At 43.9% G+C, this 23,955-nt stretch overlaps 1 protein-coding gene across 7 annotated transcripts in view; it reads right to left on the reverse strand.

Annotated features, from left to right (window-relative positions):
* Positions 1 to 4,895: 4,895 nt before the first annotated feature.
* Positions 4,896 to 23,955, reverse strand: part of NHSL1 (NHS like 1) — a 349,242-nt gene continuing 330,182 nt past the window's right edge. For 5 of the 7 annotated variants that reach the window (XM_063917429.1, XM_063917430.1, XM_063917434.1 and 2 more), the window contains exons 5-8: positions 18,329 to 18,460; positions 13,699 to 16,929; positions 13,378 to 13,507; positions 4,896 to 6,977 (exon numbers count right to left, since the gene is read on the reverse strand). In XM_063917429.1, the coding sequence (XP_063773499.1) occupies positions 6,266 to 6,977; positions 13,378 to 13,507; positions 13,699 to 16,929; positions 18,329 to 18,460 (4,205 nt within the window). In that variant the 3' untranslated portion in view covers positions 4,896 to 6,265. Of the gene's footprint in view, positions 6,978 to 11,911; positions 12,186 to 13,377; positions 13,508 to 13,698; positions 16,930 to 18,328; positions 18,461 to 23,955 lie in introns of those variants that run through there. The other 2 variants (XM_063917435.1, XM_063917432.1) reach the window with 2 other exon arrangements.

The raw sequence follows: 23,955 nt of genomic DNA on the forward strand, positions 1-23,955 counted from the left end.
TACGTGTAATGTGGAGCTATTTGTATAATGCCGTGCTATTCGTGTTATGTGGTGCTATTTTTATAATGCGGTGCTATACGTGTAATGTGGTTCTATTCCTGTAATAATGTGGTGGCTATGTATGTAATGTGGTGGCTATGTATGTAAATCCGGGACGGATTGGCCACTGGGATAGATTCTGCTGCGCTGGTACCGTGTCTGTGTTTCACTACTTGTGTGTGCTCCTTCCCTGTACTGTGCTGTATGTAGTGTGTGCTCCCTCCCTGTACTGTGCTGTATTTAGTGTGTGCTCCTCCCTGTACTGTGCTGTATGTAGTGTGTGCTCCCTCCCTGTACTGTGCTGTATTTAGTGTGTGCTCCTTCCCTGTACTGTGCTGTATGTAGTATGTGCTCCTCCTCTCTGTACTGTGCTGTATGTAGTGTGTGCTCCATCCCTGTACTGTGCTGTATGTAGTGTGTGCTCCCTCCCTGTACTGTGCTGTATGTAGTGTGTGCTCCATCCCTGTACTGTGCTGTATGTAGTGTGTGCTCCCTCCCTGTACTGTGCTGTATGTAGTGTGTGCTCCTCCTCCCTGTACTGTGCTGTATGTAGTGTGTGCTCCCTCCCTGTACTGTGCTGTATGTAGTGTGTGCTCCTCCTTCCTGTACTGCGCTGTATGTAGTGTGTGCTCCCTCCCTGTACTGTGCTGTATTTAGTGTGTGCTCCTCCCTGTACTGCGCTGTATGTAGTGTGTGCTCCCCCTCCCTGTACTGTGCTGTATGTAGTGTGTGCTCTCTCCATGTACTGTGCTGTATGTAGTGTGTGCTCCCTCTCCCTGTACTGCGCTGTATGTAGTGTGTGCTCCCCCTCCCTGTACTGTGCTGTATGTAGTGTGTGCTCCCCCTCCCTGTACTGTGCTGTATGTAGTGTGTGCTCCCCCTCCCTGTACTGTGCTGTATGTAGTGTGTGCTCCCTCCCTGTACTGTGCTGTATGTAGTGTGTGCTCCCTCCCTGTACTGTGCTGTATTTAGTGTGTGCTCCTTCCCTGTACTGTGCTGTATGTAGTGTGTGCTCCTTCTCCCTGTACTGTATGTAGTGTGTGCTCCCTCCCTGTACTGTGCTGTATGTAGTGTGTGCTCCTCCTCTCTGTACTGTGCTGTATGTAGTGTGTGCTCCATTCCTGTACTGTGCTGTATGTAGTGTGTGCTCCATCCCTGTACTGTGCTGTATGTAGTGTGTGCTCCCTCCCTGTACTGTATGTAGTATGTGCTCCTTCCCTGTACTGTGCTGTATGTAGTGTGTGCTCCCCTCCCTGTACTGTGCTGTATGTAGTATGTGCTCCTTCCCTGTACTGTGCTGTATGTAGTGTGTGCTCCCTCCCTGTACTGTGCTGTATGTAGTGTGTGCTCCTCCTCCCTGTACTGTATGTAGTGTGTGCTCCCCTCCCTGTACTGTGCTGTATGTAGTGTGTGCTCCCTCCCTGTACTGTGCTGTATGTAGTGTGTGCTCCTCCTCCCTGTACTGTGCTATATGTAGTGTGTGCTCCTCTTCCCTGTACTATGCTGTATGTAGTGTGTGTTCCCTCCCTGTACTGTGCTGTATGTAGTGTGTGCTCCCTCCCTGTACTGTGCTGTATGTAGTGTGTGCTCCTCCTCCCTGTACTGTGCTGTATGTAGTGTGTGCTCCTCTTCCCTGTACTATGCTGTATGTAGTGTGTGTTCCCTCCCTGTACTGTGCTGTATGTAGTATGTGCTCCTTCCCTGTACTGTGCTGTGCTCCCTTTCTGTACTGTGCTGTATGTAGTGTGTGCTCCCTCCCTGTACTGTGCTGTATGTAGTGTGTGCTCCCTCCCTGTACTGTCCTGTATGTAGTGCGTGCTCCCTCCCTGTACTGTGCTGTATGTAGTGTGTGCTCCCCCTCCCTGTACTGTGCTGTATGTAGTGTGTGCTCCCTTCCTGTACTGTGCTGTATGTAGTGAGTGCTCCCCTCCCTGTACTGTGCTGTATGTAGTATGTGCTCCTTCCCTGTACTGTGCTGTATGTAGTGTGTGCTCCCTCCCTGTACTGTGCTGTATGTAGTGTGTGCTCCTCCTCCCTGTACTGTATGTAGTGTGTGCTCCCTCCCTGTACTGTGCTGTATGTAGTGTGTGCTCCCCTCCCTGTACTGTGCTGTATGTAGTGTGTGCTCCCTCCCTGTACTGTGCTGTATGTAGTGTGTGCTCCTCCTCCCTGTACTGTGCTGTATGTAGTGTGTGCTCCTCTTCCCTGTACTATGCTGTATGTAGTGTGTGTTCCCTCCCTGTACTGTGCTGTATGTAGTATGTGCTCCTTCCCTGTACTGTGCTGTATGTAGTGTGTGCTCCCTTTCTGTACTGTGCTGTATGTAGTGTGTGCTCCCTCCCTGTACTGTGCTGTATGTAGTGTGTGCTCCCTCCCTGTACTGTCCTGTATGTAGTGCGTGCTCCCTCCCTGTACTGTGCTGTATGTAGTGTGTGCTCCCCCTCCCTGTACTGTGCTGTATGTAGTGTGTGCTCCCTTCCTGTACTGTGCTGTATGTAGTGAGTGCTCCCCTCCCTGTACTGTGCTGTATGTAGTATGTGCTCCTTCCCTGTACTGTGCTGTATGTAGTGTGTGCTCCCTCCCTGTACTGTGCTGTATGTAGTGTGTGCTCCTCCTCCCTGTACTGTATGTAGTGTGTGCTCCCTCCCTGTACTGTGCTGTATGTAGTGTGTGCTCCCCTCCCTGTACTGTGCTGTATGTAGTGTGTGCTCCCTCCCTGTACTGTGCTGTATGTAGTGTGTGCTCCTCCTCCCTGTACTGTGCTGTATGTAGTGTGTGCTCCTCTTCCCTGTACTATGCTGTATGTAGTGTGTACTCCTCCTCCCTGTACTGTGCTGTATGTAGTGTGTGCTCCCCTCCCTGTACTGTGCTGTATGTAGTGTGTGCTCCTCCTCCCTGTACTGTGCTGTATGTAGTGTGTGCTCCCTCCCTGTACTGTGCTGTATGTAGTGTGTGCTCCCCCCCTGTACTGTGCTGTATGTAGTGTGTGCTCCCTCCCTGTACTGTGCTGTATGTAGTATGTGCTCCTTCCCTGTACTATGTTGTATGTAGGGGTGGTCTTCAGTATGCCGAAAGTCGGGATCCCGGCGCACAGTATACTGGCGCCGGGATCCCGACACCCGGCATACCGACATATATTCTCCCTCTTGGGGGTCCACGACCCCCCCTGTAGGGAGAATAAATAGCGTGGCGCTTCCTCCCTGTACTGTGCTGTATGTAGTGTGTGCTCCCACCCTGTACTCTGAGGACCTCTGAGGAGTTACCATGCTCTCTTGACAGCCCCCTCAGCAGACTCCGCCCCCATTAGGGTTGCTTCCATAAATTTCCCGGGCTGGTGTTCGATCCCAATCCGCCTGTGTACAGTGTGTAGCCAAATTCAATAGATCCAGGTGTCTGGTGCTCAGGCCAAGAAATTAGATCCTGCAACCATAAGACTCCCCATAATACTACACCAGAAGGTATGGATTATTAGATCTACACTAAAACGGTCTACAGTCAATAAGTCTACCACTAATGATAGACATGCAGTAGGTCAACAGGGTTAAAAGGTCGACATAAAATAGGTAGAAAGTAGAAAAGGTAGACAGGGTCAAAAGGTCGACATGGAAATAGTTGACCCAAAAAGGGCAGATTTTTATTTTTATTTTTTGGGGGGGAGGGGTGTTTTGTAACTTTTCTGCCACAAACAAGCCCCATCAGTGTACCACGTTCACTCGCCATGCTTCAGGACGGCACAGGTTACTACTCCCAATCGTAGTCCACATGGATGGTAAAGTATGAAAAAGTTGAAAAAAAACAACAAAACTGTGTGTCAACCATTGTAATGTCGACCCTTTGACCATGTCGACCTTTTACATGTCGATCTTTTGACTGTCGACCTAATGCATGTCTATCATTAGTGGTCAACCTATTAAGTGTAGACCTGTTTAATGTAGATCTATAGACTGGATACCACACCAGAAACCTAGAACAGCTCTGTGTTATGACATTTCAGCCCATACAAGCAGAATTAGAATTTATTTGGATTACTCCACAACAGTCTGTATTTTTTTCCCTAGCAGGACAGCCTCACTTTTGGAGGGTGCAATACTGTGGTGTGGGTTACACAATATGTGCCTCTGTGCATTGGTAGTGGGGTGCATTTCATCCTATTTCTCTTCTAAATGTTGAGATGCATGCTTTTATGTGCCATGTGCAGTAAATGTATTGATTCCTACTAATTATCTAGGTGCATCGTGTGTCTGGAAAACTAGGACAATCCTGATAAATCAGAAGACTCAGGGATCCCTTCGGTGTTGTGTCACTGTAATCCTTTTTCCAATTGTTTATATGTAGAATGTGTGATATATTAGCAGGCAAATAAGGCAAAAAGATAATGGGGCAGTTTATAACTTTGGGGGTAATTCTGAGTTGATCGCAGCAGGATCTTTGTTAGCAGTTGGGCAAAACCATGTGCACTGCAGGGGAGGCAGATATAACATGTGCAGAGATAGTTAGATTTGGGTGTGGTGTGTTCAATCTGCAATCTAAATTGCAGTGTAAAATAAAGCAGCCAGTATTTACCCTGCACAGAAACAAAATAACCCACCCAAATCTAACTCTCTCTGCACATGTTATATCTGCCTCCCCTGCAGTGCACATGGTTTTGCCCAACTGCTAACAAAAATCCTGCTGAGATCAACTCAGAATTACCCCCTTTGTGTGGTACAGATTCTGACAGAAGTATGGTATTGTCAACATACCAACTTCTGAATGATGAACGGACCAATTCTGATGTTCAAGGAAAGACAAGATGTTACAGTTGTATTGTTTACGTGTGGATTTTCCACAGATAACAAACCACATTAAAGACAGGATCAATGTAATTTCAGCCATGCTTTATTTGAAGCATAGTCACAGCATTGTCATTGTCCTAATAAACTGAAGGCCCCTGAATGCTTACAGTATTACAAATAATGAGAGTCACAGACACATTTCACAGAAGTACTAAAATAAATTAACTCATTTTATTGCTGTAGGAGGCTGCAACATAGTATATTACAATCACATACTGATGTAACCTCCTCCAGCATCAGATGGGTTAACTACTGAACCTTTCTTTCTAAAATGCTCAAAAATGTACAAATTTTAAATGCAGGTTAAAAATTGAAGATTAAGAAATTCTAATATATACAAATAATATAAAAACTACACAATACATCAAAAAGATGCTATAAAACAGTAAAAAACAAACTCATTCTGTCCAAATTGTAAAATGCCTTTTTTTTTTTTTAACAAATAAGAACTGTTAAGAAATTGTACAGGCATTCTGCTTTTAGGAAATAAAAACTATTCTTTGGTAACCAAAATTTTGCATTTTTAGAGAAGAAAAACCAGTGGTCATTACTTTTAGTCTTTTTCTTTGTAGGAAGAAGGTCAAACATTAATATATAAAGGTTACGCAAACAGCTCTGTAGTGCAAGTTCTCAGTCTGAGAAAGTAGTAATAATAAATGGTAGTGTTTGTTACACAATGCACTGCAATGGGCACTAGCCAGAAATGATTGAAATCCTTTGCTGCAACTAATATATACCTCCAGTTATGTTTGTCACTGCAATGCTTTAGCATGTATATTTGCATTTTAAACTTACAGCCTTCTATGCGATTTGCATCTATTTCTAAAGAGGCATTATACTTAATAGACTTCTATGAGCAAGTCATGAAAACTTCAGTGTGTTAAAGTGTTGTATGAAATTCTAGATAGGAAAAACCTGGGCTTGTACCGCTGCACAGCAGCTGGACATACACAAGAGAGGTGACTCAACTGCGATATTAATACAAAAGCAATACAGTACCAGTGGAATCACAAACCAGCAACTTGATTGGGTTAGTGTGATAAGCCCACCTATTGTAAGAGCTGTCATTGGAGTCCAGAGCAGGAAATGCCAACAGCGCATCTATGGCCCATCATCTATTAGTAGATATCACTTAGCTGTACCTGCTGCATGCCTGGATGCACATCTGCTACCTTTCCCAACTTTGGTTCCAGCACACTCTGGTTTGCAGGTGCTGCATACTAGGTCAATCCCGCTAAATGCTATCTCACACAGATCACAATGCTAAGCATTTACTGTACATGTATCAAGTGCGTGGCAATGTGCAACATTGCTTATATGATCATAGCAGTCACACTGCTTCACTGGGATTGGTTTAATACATTTCATTGAACACCTTGTCTCAGTGTCTCTTAGCTATTTTCTCCTGAAGAGCCATTGTCTTTTCTTGGAGTGCCTTCCATAAATCTACTCATCAAGTCTATGTGGACTCTGGGATTGGATCCTTCTGCACCTAAAGAGTCATTCAGTTCAGAGTTAGTTCTTTGGAACCTGTCTACACTCATTGTGCTCAGAAGTGGTGCCTTGGAAAAGCTGTTTTCTAAATGGTCAGCAGCCTCTCCTTCCCATTCACAGATAACGGTCATGGGACTGCTCTGCAGGCGGCTCCGGACATTGTATTTGCTGCTAGCTGCAGAGGGTGGGGTCCTAGAGCGGCTGTATCTTGTTCCCGAAACAGACATGCTCCTTGGCATCAGCCCCTCACTCTTTGCCCATTCCTCCTGTGCTCTTCTGTTCTTGTTTGGGGAGGTCCATGTTGGGCTGTCTGGTAGTTCCAAGGATGAATCAGATTTTGATCTCTGAGATCTTGGGTCAGTGTGTTTCAGCATTTCTGCAGCAGACATGCGTGATCCACTCTCAGACCGGCTTCCCTTTTTCAGTAAGAGAGCTTTGAAGTTGTCACTGCTGGTGCTGGACTTTCGTACACTTCTTTGGATTGCACCAGTTTGCTTAAAGGAGCTTACATTTGGCATTGCACCAGTTGGAGTGACTGGTGGTGAAGGAGAGAGATTTCTACAGTGATCATCATCAGAATCCTTGCGGCCAAGAATCTTTCTTTTGGATCTGTTTAGCAAACAAAAAAAAAAAAAAAAAAGATTAGTTTGAATGAATTTCAATATATAAAAATAGATTTGCAGAGTGGAATACAATAGCTATAGCCCAACATGTAAGAGACTCTGTTTAATTGTATATGTTGAAAGTGCAGTTCCACTTAGCTAGATACATCTTGAGTTTCAAACCTCATAAGCATGGGCCAAGCCTCCCATTCCCAATGACAGAGAAATAACACAGTGGAAGTGACGGGGCAGCTGTACACAAGCTACACTAGTGTCAGTGTCGTCGGACTGTGATGGCAACAGCCCCCACCTCCTGTCCTGCACATTCATAAGAACTTCAAGCATCACCCTAACTTCTCATATCTAAATAGTCTTTTACATTTTTATATATATATATATATATATATATATATATAAATCTGTATATTGTGACAATCAGTGAATAGTGTATACAAATTACCTTGAGGTCTATTTACTAAGCCTAGGACAGAGATAAAGTGGAGAGCGATAAAGTACCAACCAAACAGCTCCTGTCATTTTTTAAACGCAGCCCGTAACATGGCAGTTAGGGGCGGATTGGCTGGTACTTTATCACCGCCCACATTCTCTCTCTCCTTGGCTTAGTAAATAGGCCCCTCAATCTGGCTGAAAATAATAATTGTGGTTGCCCATTACACCATAGTTGCCTATAGCAATAGCAGCAATCTCCCTAACTCCCTGAATAGTCCATCAATCTCCCTGATTGCAAACTATTATTCCTTTCTTGTAGTTTCTCAGTAAAATCCATGATTGTATAACAGGGTAAAATTGTATTACAGCTGCCAGTTAGCTCAACATAGTATCCTTATGACATTTTATCAGCAGCAACATATCCATATCACACCTGTTCTGTATAGTACACGCTTTACCAGCACTCAGGATGAAATGGTCAGGAATAAAAAAAAAACAAAAAACTATTTAACCCTTTAGTGTGTTTCACGATGTGTGTTAAGTTATTCTCATAGTGTATTATTTCCATCATTATTTCTTGTAATGCAGACACAAGAATTAGTTGGTGTTATGAATGTGTAACAAATCTGTACCACAAGATGGCAGTAGTCTACCCTGAGACAGGTCCAAGCAACGCACAGCAGGTCTTCACTGCATGTTTATTTCTATTCAGGAGAGTCGGAAAAAGAAATTCTTCCTGTCACACAAAGGAAACATATATTTCAACCCCTAAATATTATTAGCCTGTTATGGAGATTGTATTTGTGCCTGAAAGTGTTCCCCTGTCCCTCCCTACACCTCCACTGCCCCCCTTCCCCCCGTTGAAAATTGTAATACGATCAATAAAACTGGAATTTCTATATGTTTATTATAAAACTGGAGCTTGTTTGCGTGATGACCTAATCGTGGCTGTGACACATGCACGGCACACACCATTAATGTGAGAGAAGATAACCGAGAACAGAGGGGGATAAGTATTAGTAATGGGATGTGGGTTGGGGGGCAAGGGACAGAATAAGGATGGATGTATATATAACAGACATACACACACATTCATATAGCAAACAACAAAGGGCGACTCCTAGGGCATTTAGGGAGACATTTACTAAGCAGTGATAAGAGCGGAGAAGTGAGCCAGTGGAGAAGTTGCCCCATCAACCAATCAGCAGCTCTGTATAATTCTACAGTACGCAAATTATAGATGTTACTTCAGTGCTGATTGGTTGCCATTGGCAACTTCTCCATTGGCTCACTTCTCCACTCTTATCACTGCTTAGTAAATGTCCCCCTTAATCACCAATCTGCTCAAATAAAATATAAAGTGGTCCCGTAACAATTTATAAAGAAAACACAGCTTATCTGATATATATGTGAATGCCACGGTTTGATTACTTGGTAGGCAGACTAATTAGGACATGTGAAGCAGAATTCTGTCAAGAAAAAAAAAAAGTGGTACGAAAACTCACTGATAGGGGGAATATGGTGCAGTACAATGTAAAATCAGCACGACAATGGACACACAAATGTCATCATTAGTATAACACAATAAAGGTAACCATTCATTACAGTTTAGACTTGTGCATTTATCCATGTTTATGCTGTTTTCACATTGTGCATTAAATCTAAATATATTCTCAAGATATTCCCGATTCCCTGAATTCAATAAAAACAAAAATGACTCTGAACTGGTTTGGAAAAACCACCAGCAGTTACTTTTATCAACCCCCACCTGACCTTTCATTTGTTTGCCAGTTTCAGTTGCCTCCACCACTTGCTACGCTAGGTTTCTGTATTATCAGTCCCAGTTATTTTGACAGTGAAATACAAAAATGTGGATCAGATACACAAATCTGCCAGAAACTGAAGATGGGGAATTCTTGCAAAATATCTATGTAAATGTATAATGCATGGAATAGCTGCCATTTTGGACTTCTTCTCACAGTGTTTCCATGTTTCCCAATATATGTGGTTAGTTGTGTTTCAGTCAGATTGCTAGCTATTGTGCCAATGGTCTCAGACACGTTCCAAACCTTCACCTACATTCATCATGTGTAGAACCGGGTTTAGTATGAAATACCTACAATCAAAATCCGGATGGTCAAAATACCGACAACAATTGACCGACGGACAAAATCCCGACATGGCCAAAATACCGACAAGGTCAAAATACCAAAATTTCAAATGTTGAGAGTTTAAAAAGTCGACATGAGTTCTTCAGGTTTTTTTGGTGTGTATGTCAATATAGGTCGACATCGACACCATATAAGTGTACCGCATCCCCTCGCATGGCTCACGCTTCGGGCACGGTGCCTCGCTGCGCTCGGCATATTCCCCCTCCAGGTCCACTGGGATGGTAAAGTATGAACAAGTCGGTTTCAATGAAAAAATCATGAAAAACTCATGTCGACTTTTTTGACCTGTCCACCTTTTAAATGTCGGTATTTTGTCCCTGTCGGTAATGTGACCATGTCAGGATTTTGACCATCGCTCAATGGTTGTTGGTATTTTGACCATCAGGATTTTGATTGTAGGTAAACTGACTGCATCCCGTAGAACCTACATGTTGTTGCTCCCACCACCAGTCCACGTGGCCTTCCTAACACCAGTGATGTTATACGAGTAAACAGTGACTGTGCAATGTGACATCACTGGGTGTTACATATACTTGTACATTGAATAGCTAAAATAAATTACCAGAACAACCCATTGGTAAACACGTATACATACATAAATACAACTACGAAGAACAACAATGTGCTGCCCCTGAAATACACCCAATATTCATCTAAATCAGGGGTGGGGAACCTTTTTTCTACCGAGGGCCATTTGGATATTTATAAAATCCTTCGGGGGCCATACAAAAATTCTCAACTTAAAAAATTACCCTGCCCCCCAGTAGGTCTGCCCCTTAGAGGTACTGTGTGTGTGCGCCGAAGGCGCGCGCGTGCGATAAATAATGGGTGTGGCCAGTTAAAATGGGACGTGATACACATATGCCCCCAATAGTGCGGTGCCAGATCCACAATTGCCCCCACAGTGCCAGGTATACAGATGCCCCCACAGTGCCAGGTATACAAATGCCCCTCACAGTGCCAGGTATACAGATGTCCCCACAGTGCCAGGTATACAAATGCCCCTCACAGTGCCAGGTATACAGATGCCCCTCACAGTACCAGGTATACAAATGCCCCTCACAGTGCCAGGTATACAGATGTCCCCACAGTGCCAGGTATACAAATGCCCCTCACAGTGCCAGGTATACAGATGTCCCCACAGTGCCAGGTATACAAATGCCCCTCACAGTGCCAGGTATACAGATGTCCCCACAGTGCCAGGTATACAAATGCCCCTCACAGTGCCAGGTATACAGATGCCCCCACAGTGCCAGGTATACAGATGCCCCCACAGTGCCAGGTATACAGATGCCCCCACAGTGCCAGGTATACAAATGCCCCTCACAGTGCCAGGTATACAAATGCCCCTCACAGTGCCAGGTATACAGATGCCCCTCACAGTGCCAGGTATACAGATGTCCCCACAGTGCCGGGTATACAGATGCCCCCACAGTGCCAGGTATACAAATGCCCCCACAGTGCCAGGTATACAAATGCCCCCACAGTGCCAGGTATACAGATGTCCCCACAGTGCCAGGTATACAGATGTCCCCACAGTGCCAGGTATACAGATGCCCCACAGTGCCAGGTATACAGATGTCCCCACAGTGCCAGGTATACAGATGCCCCCACAGTGCCAGGTATACAAATGCCCCTCACAGTGCCAGGTATACAGATGCCCCCACAGTGCCAGGTATACAGATGCCCCTCATAGTGCCAGGTATACAGATGTCCCCACAGTGCCAGGTATACAGATGCCACCCACAGTGCCAGGTATACAGATGCCCCCCCACAGTGCCAGGTATACAGATGCCCTGCCCTGCCCCCCCCCCTCCCCTCCGTGCTGCTTACCGTGCTGCTTTCGGCGGGACACGGAGGAGAGCGCGGCTATGTTGGGCGGCGGCGGCATGTAGGACTTGAAACTAGCCGCCGGTTTGAGAGCCAATCAGAGCTCGCGGACCGGCAGCCGCGGCTTCTGATTGGCTGCCGGTCCGCGAGCTCTGATTGGCTCACGAACCGGCGGCTGGTTTCAAGTCATACACGCCGCCGCTCCCACCCGACAGCCGCGCTCTCCTCCCTGTTCTGACAGCTGAGACACGCTGCCGCCGGACTGAGCGGCAGCGTCTCACTGACACAAGCTGGTGGGCCGGACCAAACGGCTTCGCGGGCCTTATACGGCCCGCGGGCCGGAGGTTCCCCACCCCTGATATAAATGGAACTGCACGATTAACATGACAGCTTTTACATGAGGCCACACTTATCAGTGAGTCTAGGTGGAGAAAGTAAATTAATCTCCATTGCTTTTTAAAGAAAAAAAGATATGCAGGACCCTGAATTCATATTATTATTATTTATCTATATTTATAATCTTATTACAGCCAAAACATGATGATTAATGAGAGGAAATGTTCCCAGATGCATAGCTACTTGGGGAATACAACTGAATCCACAATGTCATAACAGAAGGGATTTCGAATGATGTTGGAATGAATTAAGACAAACAGTAGTCCCACACTGGTCATACACAGAGGTGTGAGGTCCTGTGTATAGTTTTACTTGCCAGGTTCAGCCATGCTTGCCATGAGGCATTGGCGTTGAGGCTTTGCTCCAAACTGCATTATAGAATCAGCAGAGAGTAGGGGGGTATTGACAGAGGGGAATATTAGTAGATAAAAAGAAAAATAAAAAGAGAGAGATGCATAGTAAACATTAGGCATGGTCAATGTATTGTGTTTGCATCATATAAGTGATAACTGCTACAAAATGCGTAAAATAAAGAATAAAATGACATATTACAATGTGATATTGAGTGGAACTAAAAATGGACTGAATAATCGCTAGAAATCTCTTTTAGAGGGTGAGAAACACAGCACACACCAACTTACTGTGACTGCCCACACAAATGACTGTCCCTAGCAACTGCTGCCAGTCAGTGGTGTCACACTACACAATGTGTTGCTGTATGTGAGTACACTGATTATTAAGCAATGAAATATATCACTTTTTTTGTTATTAGGTCAGTTAGTAACATAGCAGCACCAATATTTAGGAGATGCTGATGAATACAAGCATCTGGATTCCAGAAGTTATACAGCATGCTGGCCATTTTCCATGTATTTACTCGCTAAGGGTCAAATGTAATAGGTTCCCATTTGGGAAGGTGAGATTTCAGTGGGATTTAAAGCAGTGTTTTTATTGTTTATTTTATAAGACAAAACTAACCAACAAATTGCTGATCTAAATCCCGCCATTTTTGGCAAATCGGAACCTTTTACAATTGTCCTCGAGTCTACCAATACAAGTGGTAAATACTATTGAGTTTCAAAACATAAAATGTAGGATATTACTCTGGCCTGCACAAATATTAAACATAAAATATTATATTACCAAGGATGCTGCAAAACAATGTTAGATATTTCAACAGATAGTTTGTTTTAATAATAATCTACAACATTTTATGCATTTCAGCCATAAGCAGCGGTATGCCCTCACTCATGGGACCCTTGCTACAAACAAGGGACTTTTCCACAGATTACAAATGAAATGCATTTTTTATAAAGGAACATCTTGTGTAAAAGGTTTAGTAAAACATTCACAAATGTAGGTTCTCCCATGCATTTATGCATGAGCCACATGTTCATATTTGTAGACATACAGTAAAAACACAGAAACAGCATGACATAACACAAATAGCCAAAACATCACGTCCGTCACTGTAATAACACAAATCTCATTGTTATTGCAGTTAGAGTGATAAGTTATTCTGAAAAAGGGGAGCATAGACTTAAGCAATAAGAAAGCTACCTATGAATGACTGCAAATAGATCCTCGGTGGTCCTAGGTCTTGTTGGAGTTAATATTTCCTCTTTGCCATCTAAGTAGTTGTTAGTCTGAAGAAACGATGAACTTGCAGCTTGTGTCTCAAAAACATCAGCTACATGAGGGGATGAAAACCACAGTAAAATGTTACGGTCAAAAACTGCACACACATGTATATATACACGTATATATCTGCATGTATATTAAGACAATTAACTGTTAATGCTGCAGACATCTAGATGGGAAATTAGCATATAAAGCAGAAGGAGTTCATTCTGAGAGGCAGCAAATAAGACATAGACTTACCATTGTCGTCCTCCTGTGACGCAGTTGGGTCATAGCTACTTCTCCCTGTATTGCTATCTGCAGTATCGACCTCATCAGACATCATGGACTTATCCTCCTCTTCCTGGTGATTTGGAGATGCCAGAACTGGGGGCAGTGTGAAAAATGTGTTGCTCTCCACAACTTCATTAGAGGACAGACTAGCTTTATTTGCTTGGAAGGCCAAAGCAACAGTCTCCTCTGAATTGTTTGCCACTGCTATACGACCATTTACCTCTTCACAGTTATCGCGTACATAATCCCTCTCGGAGTCTTCTGGCACACTCCTCACATTTTCATTGAGTTGAGCTATTTTTTCTGCTGCCAAATCAAGCTGCGGAGGTGGAACGATAAGGAACAATTTGGGCTTCTTTGAAATAGGAGGAGGCTTCTTGTTGGGAGATGCACTTGGTGTACCTTGAGAAGTACTTGGTTTCTCTTCTGTTGCTGGCATTTCGGACAAAATAGTTTTGTTTCCATTGTGCATTGAATTCTGATATTCCACCTCTCTGCATTCTGCATTTGCCGTCTTATCAGTGGGAAATGTAGCTGAATTTCTCTGGGAATCGGAGTATTGTAGAAGCTCGTTTGGCAAGTTAAAATTTTTATTTTCTCTGACGTATCTAGTGTCTAGAGTGGCAGATGGCTCTGAAGATGGCTGAGAAAATGATGGTGACGTCTCATCGTGAAGTTTGGCCTCTGCCACCTGCTCAGTTATTGTTTCAGTCCCCGGTTGTGATGATTTTTTAACAGACCTTAACTGTACCATTTGCAATGCATGAGCAGTAACAAGAGGGGCGCTTGGCCTGATCAAGTCCTGTTTGTTGTGAGGTTTATTTAGTGAATTAATATTCCCAATAACATCCTTTCCATGTGATAATGGTTTAGTTTTCATTTGCTGTGCTTTTGTGATTAGAGGGGGAGGGGTAGGAGAAGCCACGGAGTGCATAAAAGGTAGAGGAGGAGGTAGGGGTGGTGGACAGCTTACAGGTGCACATTTATCCACATTCCCAGGACCTGAAAGCCATAGATTGCCCTCAGATGACAGGAATACTGCATCCTCTGGAGGAGGAGGTGGAAAATTTGGAGTTGGTGGCAAAGTACCAAAGTCAACTACATCCACTGCAGATGGTGAGTCTGGTGTGAGGGGAGGTGTTGTAGTGCATGGTAAGACTGCTGTGGGCTTTTTAGTTGTCTGCTGTACGGAATCCGATGTGTTTGAAGAAAGAGATGTAGATGATGAAGAATTAGAAACTGTTGAGATCAATGAGGATCTTCTTTCAGGCACTTTGGGTTTCATTTTGGTTTTTCCACTTCCTGGAGACATGTTCCTTAACAGAAGTGGCACAGGTGTCAGATTGGTTGGCGTATTTGATTGGCTTGAATACCCACTAGATGGTGATGTGACTCTACAAGGCTTTTCCGGTGATGAACTGTCTTTTTTGGAAAGTCCTCCATTATATTTTTGTTGGATGGAAGTCCTTGTATTATAATCAATAACCGATTTGTTAGGAAAGTGCACAGTAGATTTTGTCTGTTCGTCCATAACGTAGCTCCACTGCTCAGCATACTCAGACTTTATGCTGCTAGTCTCACTCTGCGAAGGGGTAACTGGACAAATAGAGTACATGTTGGGAGCTGTGGTAGACATTCCGCTACTGCTTGCACTGACTGTACTCTGACTGCGAGAGCGCAGTACCCATGGGTCCTCATAGTCACTGCATGGGCTCTGTGATGGCGAGCTGCTACTTTTACTCTTCAAGTTCAGCTGCAATGACTGCTGGAGAGTAGCAATAAGCTTTTCATTGAGTACTTGCCCATTGGATTGGAGAGTCTTCTTAGGTGGACGTTTAAGAGAGTCTGTTCTAGAAGGAGGCAAAGGGGGCTTTTTGGGCTTCTTCAAAGATATGCTGCGTGTTAGAGATTTGTCACTATAATTTGACCTTTCATCAATGTTTGGAGTCTCTGTCTTATCAAAGATATTAATGACACTGTGCCGTGGGTTCTGAGTGCCACTGTGATGGCTCTGATTACTTGAAACTATTCCAGAATCCAAGTGCATTGAAGTATAATAGCCATCATGGTCTACAGAGTACAGTGAGCTGGAGTCTGCTTTCCTTTCTGAGCTACAAGTGCTCATGTTACTCACAGGAGAGCCAGAGACTGCAGATGATGGTTTCCTTAAAGGGACACTATTGTAATTGTCCCTGTTTTCAGAAGGCCAGTGGTCTGTACTATTAATGCTGCTGGTTATGCTACCATTTCTTTGTCGGCCATCAGAGTAGCTGGATTCGCTGAGTGTGTCACTGTCCAGAGAGTGGCTATTGAAGGGAGCATTCATTTTGTATGACATGGTATGAGAACTGTTGTTCACGCTATTTGCATTGTTTAGAGACATAGCTGGATCGCTCAGGGATATGATTGTTATAGCGCTAGGAGAGATTGTATCTGAACTTTGAGAGTGTCTGGCAGAACTGCTTTCGCTCCAGTTACCACTAGAGGAATGGCGGCCATCTTTAATGCTGACATTACGCTCCCTGTAAGCATTTTTAGTATTGGGTAATGTGCAGTGAGGTGTTGCTTTGTTGTCCAGTTGCCCAGTACTCTGCGAGGTATGAATAGCAATAACCTCCGAGGAGGAAGACAGCGTAGCATTTGGAATGACACTTGTTGAATAAGCTGCATTAGGAGAGACCACACATGCTGGATTTGAAACAACTCTTTCTGAACCCCGGATTTCTTGGGACTTTGGCCTTTGGAGTGTGCCAGCTCTTGGGTTATTCCTCAGATGTATTACACTATTATCCACCTGGAGTTTGCTTAATTGACGTGGCAAAGTCATGTAAGAGTCTTCCAGTGGCCTGGACCCTTCTGGCTTTTGCTCAATAGACTGTAAACAGACCCTTGCTCCTGGCCTAGGCAAGCTGCGGAAATTCAAGTCGCCATTTGGACGCAGAGTACATCCTGCAGGGTCACTCAGGGAGGACATGTTACCAGATGAACTAGACATCAGTGCCGCTATGCCTTGTCCTTTCTGTGCCCGGATTCTTCGGACAGAGGGGGGCACTATCTTTATCTCATCAGTCTGGCAGCTGAAGTCTCTGGTATCGGACCGCTGCGTGGGAGAGCGGCATGGTTCTAGATTGTCCAGTGTATTATAGTTATCTGGTATGTGCAATGAATGCCCTCTAAAACCTGTTTGTCCCGTACCTGCTGTTGGATTAGAGTAAAAATAATTAGGCAAGTTGTAAGAAAACATTTAGCAATTAAATTCTGCTACTTAATGTAATTCTGATTAAAGGAAAAAAACACAATCATTGGGCATGTGAGAAAATAAAAGCAAAGCAGCAGAAAGCACCTGGTATATTCAAATTAATTGAAACAATTATAAACGGCAATCTTTAAAATGTTAATGGCAGCACCACAACAAGCAAGTAAATAAATTCATGTTCATATTAAAAGACAGGGTGACAATTTGAAAACCTCATTTTAGAGGTCGCAAATTTTTTTCTTTAATGCCCCGTAAACGGTATTTTAAAATATAATGCACTTTAACACCTGTAACATTGCATTGCGAGTCAAAAGCTACTGCTTATAAAACAAACACCTTGTGGAACTTTACAACATAATTTGTAGAATTTATAGAAATGTGACTGAAATTATATCAACTTTGTCTTATCATTTCTATCCTCCTCTCTAACAGTGCAATCAACTGTGTATGTGCAGGTCTCTGGGAACATGGCGCCCGCTCTATGTTTCTTGAGACATATATACTGCGCATGTGTAGATCTCCGGGAAAATTGTGCAGAAGCCATTTTCCCAGTGATTTCTGTCTCCAGCACCGGCCCACTGGGGACTCCGATGAGGTAAGTATAATGACATGGGTGCAGGATGTGCTGTGTGAGACCCCCTGGACCCAGAGGCCTGTGTGCACCACACACCCTGCACCCTTTATAGATATGGCACTGCATGCAGTACATGTAGCATATATTATATATGCCTCCTGCACTGGGAAAGCACACATGTACCCTACAATAATTCTGATGTAAAGGGGGTTTTACATTTGCCTACTGCACTTGACCACTGAGTCATCTGTACACACATAACAGTGACTACCACCTCATGCTCAGCACATACAGATAATTACAGAATGACGCCACTTTGAGAATAGGCTGATAATGTAAATCCCACAACAGACACCAGTGCTCCTCAGAACATATAAACGGTATGTGCTACATTGAGATGCCTCCCATGTCAATATACTGCAGAGCAGAGTTGGCGCAGCACATCACCTGACAGTTCCAGTGGCATTCAGTATGCCTGCGGTTAGTTAGACCAGAGTACAGGAATTATGGTGGGTCAGAATTTGTACAACGGGAAAAGAATAGTTGTAAGTACAACACCTCAGAAGTTGTAGCATTTCAGTATTAGAGGTTAGTAGAGTTTTCCCTTTACTACAACTGTGAACGGCTTCAACACAACCAGATTATTTTGCTTTGTAAAGGCTATCAGACTGTATTGTTTGATGGGTGGCGGTAGATGTAATTAGGCTGATAGTGGTGAGCAATGAGGATGATTGTTGCTGGTGGAATACAGTTCTGATGAGCCGTACCTAGCTCCTTTTGTATGTTGTCTGGGACGCCTGTAATAGTCTTTCTCCTTTTGACTTTCTTCGGACGTCTTACCACAGTGTCAGTATGAATAAGAGACCGCCGGAAGCTGGCTTGGCGGTCGAAATTCTCCCCTGATACAGAGTAGTAGAACAAGCAAGGCAACATTAATTCCAAGCACGCTAACATCATGCATTGGTTACCTCAAAATTAATGGGACGTAACAGAGAAGGTATTAATGAATGATGTTAGTAATTCTAGAGCAGAGGCGTACGTGAAAGACCACACTGTCACAATAAGGTTTCCAAACTGCACTGCAGCCTGTTTCAGTCTCCTTTAGTAATTAGGGAAATGCTGTCAGTCGTAATACTAATAAAGGATTTAATCTCATTATTGCACCAAGTATATAGTCATTTAAGTCTGAATGACTATTTTAGGATAAAACCAGGAATAAGACACTTACATTGCCATTTTGTGACTTTATGGTGGTAAGAAAAATATAGTCAAACTGGGCACTGCCACCCTAATTATATATATGAAATCCAGAAACCTGGAAAGTTACTTAGAGAAAGGTAATGAACTTTTTAACATTTTAAACTCATGCTATAATTTCGCATTCTCTTCACAAATCAGATTTTATTTTTAAATGGTGAAAGATTTGCTACTTGTTAATTATGCAGATGGTACACTTTAAATAGAGGATCAGTTCTGTCATAAATCCTGTATTATTCCAGGTCGTTTATGAGAGAGAGGGGACAAAATACCTTTTTGCAGGCAGCCATCTTCTGAATCACTGAATAATTAACCAGTACCACTGTTTTAACAAGTTGAATACTTAAATTTATAGCAATGAACCAGTGTTTACAGAAAGATGTGAAAGCGAAACTCAAAAATATATATAAAAAAAAAATAGAAACATGTACTGATATTTAATAATTAAAAATATATAAAAATAGTATAAATTATGAGTACTACTATTCTGGGAATTGTCTATGGAACAATGTAATGAGTTAATTAGGAAATACTCAGTGCAGGTTATTTTGTATTCTAGTGTCTCCAAGGGTACTCTGAAGACAAAGTAGGAAAAACAATGGGTTTCTTTAACACTTTAAATAAGCCACCCATCCACCAGTATTTGGCCTAGACAACACAGCAGTCTGGGAGATTTCCCTGTAGCTGCACTTTGTATTAGCTTTGATTGTGATCATCTGTAAGCTGAGGAGGCAGACTCTTATTTTCTGCCAAAACCATTTTAAACCCTTTTAAGTGGACAAGTATGGTTACTAATTAGCAAATTCAAATATGACTTGGTAGATTTTGGCGGATGAGAGACGATGGTCACTCATCTGAAAAACAGTAATATTTATTGTACAAATAAAATACAGTTATAACAGAACCTTATTGTGACAATATAGTTTACACTAAATAAATAACAGAACTGTCAGGCTGTGCCCATTGACACACATTGTGGCAATGCATAGTGCAGCTTAGAGCATGCATGTTTCTTAAGCAACTAGCATTAAACCTGTACCTGGCCACTAGTTTGTAAGGAAGTATACCGTGAAAATAAAAACATGCAATAAGTAACATCAAGCACCAATAAAAGCAGCATGCATCCAAACACTACGCTAGTCTTTAGCCTGTACATTTTAATGAAAAATTTACACCACGTCATTAAAGAAAACTAAGTTATATATATTTATACCGTGGGAAATTATTTAACTGCTCTGTTATTACAGGTAATAGTTTTATTCTGGTATTCCACTATACATAGGTTAACCAAACTATCCCTTTAAACCGAGACACTCATGAATTACACAGGGTCTGTGGCTGATTAAAACCAGGTGAAATGCAGGCTTGAAGTCAGCCAGCCACAGAACCTGTGTAATTCATGAGTGTCCCGGTTTAAAGTGATAGTATGGTCAGCCTTACTATAAACCAAGTTGTTGTCTCTGGAAAGTATTCACATCAATAGCAACAATTCCCCCCTACAGGCTATATCAAGGTACCACCATAATGAAGAATACCAAAACAAAACAATAATTATCCAAAGTGGCATGATTAAGGAATAATAAGACACGATCAACTAAAATGCATTTGACTACTAATGCTCTACAATATATATGGTTTAAAATAAGCATTTTTTGCAGTTGTATCCATGCTAATTAATATTATCCATGTATATTGTTTATTAGATAAATAAAATCACCTTCTGCACATTCTAGATTTACGCACATTACTTTATAACTCCATATAGAGCTGATCAGTATCGTGTTTCAAGCTACGATATCTACAGTATAAACAACAATATTAAACCTCATTGTATTGCCTTAGAACCTACACCTGTATGGTAAAATAAGAATTTACTTACCGATAATTCTATTTCTCGTAGTCCGTAGTGGATGCTGGGGACTCCGTCAGGACCATGGGGATTAGCGGCTCCGCAGGAGACAGGGCACAAAAGTAAAAGCTTTAGGATCAGGTGGTGTGCACTGGCTCCTCCCCCTATGACCCTCCTCCAAGCCTCAGTTAGGATACTGTGCCCGGACGAGCGTACACAATAAGGAAGGATTTTGAATCCCGGGTAAGACTCACACCAGCCACACCAATCACACTGTACAACCTGTGATCTGAACCCAGTTAACAGCATGATAACAGCGGAGCCTCTGAAAAGATGGCTCACAACAATAATAACCTGATTTTTGTAACAATAACTATGTACAAGTATTGCAGACAATCCGCACTTGGGATGGGCGCCCAGCATCCACTACGGACTACGAGAAATAGAATTATCGGTAAGTAAATTCTTATTTTCTCTGACGTCCTAAGTGGATGCTGGGGACTCCGTCAGGACCATGGGGATTATACCAAAGCTCCCAAACGGGCGGGAGAGTGCGGATGACTCTGCAGCACCGAATGAGAGAACTCCCGGTCCTCCTCAGTCAGGGTGTGCCCCTGACCAAGTAGCTGCTCGGCAAAGTTGTAAAGCCGAGACCCCTCGGGCAGCCGCCCAAGATGAGCCCACCTTCCTTGTGGAATGGGCATTTACATATTTTGGCTGTGGCAGGCCTGCCACAGCATGTGCAAGCTGAATTGTACTACACATCCAACTAGCAATCGTCTGCTTAGAATCAAGAGCACCCAGTTTATTGGGTGCATACAGGATAACAGCAAGTCAGTTTTCCTGACTCCAGCCGTCCTGGAAACCTATATTTTCAGGGCCCTGACAACATCTAGCAACTTGGAGTCCTCCAAGTCCCTAGTAGCCGCAGGTACCACAATAAGCTGGTTCAGGTGAAACACTGACACCACCTTAGGGAGAAACTGGGGACGAGTCCGCAGCTCTGCCCTGTCCGAATGGACAATCAGATATGGGCTTTTGTGAGACAAAGCCGCCAATTCTGACACTCGCCTGGCCGAGGCCAGGGCCAACAGCATGGTCACTTTCCATGTGAGATATTTCAAATCCACAGATTTGAGCGGTTTAAACCAATGTGATTTGAGGAATCCCAGAACTACGTTGAGATCCCACAGTGCCACTGGAGGCACAAAAGGGGGTTGTATATGCAGTACTCCCTTGACAAACTTCTGGACTTCAGGAACTGAAGCCAATTCTTTCTGGAAGAAAATCGACAGGGCCGAAATTTGAACCTTAATGGACCCCAATTTGAGGCCCATAGACACTCCTGTTTGCAGGAAATGCAGGAATCGACCGAGTTGAAATTTCTTCGTGGGGCCTTCCTGGCCTCACACCACGCAACATATTTTCGCCACATGTGGTGATAATGTTGTGCGGTCACCTCCTTCCTGGCTTTGACCAGGGTAGGAATGACCTCTTCCGGAATGCCTTTTTCCCTTAGGATCCGGCGTTCAACCGCCATGCCGTCAAACGCAGCCGCGGTAAGTCTTGGAACAGACATGGTACTTGTTGAAGCAAGTCCCTTCTTAGCGGCAGAGGCCATGAGTCCTCTGTGAGCATCTCTTGAAGTTCCAGGTACCAAGTCCTTCTTGGCCAATCCGGAGCCACGAGTATAGTTCTTACTCCTCTACGTCTTATAATTCTCAGTACCTTGGGTATGAGAAGCAGAGGAGGGAACACATACACTGACTGGTACACCCACGGTGTTACCAGAGCGTCCACAGCTATTGCCTGAGGGTCTCTTGACCTGGCGCAATACCTGTCCAGTTTTTTGTTCAGGCGGGACGCCATCATGTCCACCTTTGGTCTTTCCCAATGGTTCACAATCATGTGGAAGACTTCCCGATGAAATCCCCACTCTCCCGGGCGTCGGAATGAACACTGCTGACAGTGCTATCACCTGATTTTCCGCCCAGCGAAGAATCCTTGCAGTTTCTGCTATTGCCCTTCTGCTTCTTGTGCCGCCCTGTCTGTTTACGTGGGCGACTGCCGTGATGTTGTCCCACTGGATCAATACCGGCTGACCTTGAAGCAGAGGTCTTGCTAAGCTTAGAGCATTGTAACTTGCCCTTAGCTCCAGTATATTTATGTGGAGAGAATTCTCCAGACTTGATCACACTCCCTGGAAATTTTTTCCCTGTGTGACTGCTCCCCAGCCTCTCAGGCTGGCATCCCTGGTCACCAGGACCCTTCCTGAATGCCGAATCTGCGGCCCATTAGTAGATGAGTACTTTGCAGCCACCGCAGAAGAAACACCCTTGTCCTTGGAGACAGGTTTATCCGCTGATGCATCTGAAGATGCGATCCGGACCATTTTTCCAGCAGATCCCACTGAAAAGTTCTTGCGTGAAAACTGCCGAATGGAATCGCTTCGTAAGAAGCCACCATTTTTCCCAGGACCCTTGTGCAATGATGCACTGACACTTTTCCTGGTTTTAGGAGGTTCCTGACTAGCACGGATAACTCCCTGGCTTTCTTCTCCGGGAGAAACACCCTTTTCTGGACTGTGTCCAGAATCATCCCTAGGAACAGCCGATGTGTCCTCGGAAACAACTGCGGTTTTGGAATATTTAGAATCCACCCGTGCTGTCGTAGAACTACTTGAGATAGTGCTACTCCGACCTCCAACTGTTCTCTGGACCTTGCTCTTATCAGGAGGTCGTCCATTTTCTTTGAAGAAGAATCATCATTTCGGCCATTACCTTGGTAAAGACCCGGGGTGCCGTGGACAATCCAAACGGCAGCGTCTGAAACTGATAGTGACAGTTCTGTACCACGAACCTGAGGTACCCTTGGTGAGAAGGGCAAATTGGGACATGGAGGTAAGTATCCCTGATGTCCCGGGACACCCTATAGTCCCCTTCTTCCTGGTTCGCTATCACTGCTCTGAGTGACTCCATCTTGATTTGAACCTTTGTAAGTGTTCAAATATTTCAGATTTAGAATAGGTCTCACCGAGCCTTCTGGCTTCAGTACCACAACATAGTGTGGAATAATACCCCTTTCCTTGTTGTAGGAGGGGTACTTTGATTATCACCTGCTGGGAATACAGCTTGTGAATTGTTTCCAATACTGCCTCCCTGTCGGAGGGAGACGTTGGTAAAGCAGACTTCAGGAACCTGCGAGGGGGAAACGTCTCGACTTTCCAATCTGTACCCCTGGGATCCTACTTGTAGGATCCAGGGGTCCTGTACGGCCCCAGCGTCATGC

Source organism: Pseudophryne corroboree, chromosome 4, assembly GCF_028390025.1.
Source record: "Pseudophryne corroboree isolate aPseCor3 chromosome 4, aPseCor3.hap2, whole genome shotgun sequence".
In the NCBI taxonomy this organism is placed as follows: Eukaryota; Metazoa; Chordata; class Amphibia; order Anura; family Myobatrachidae; genus Pseudophryne; species Pseudophryne corroboree.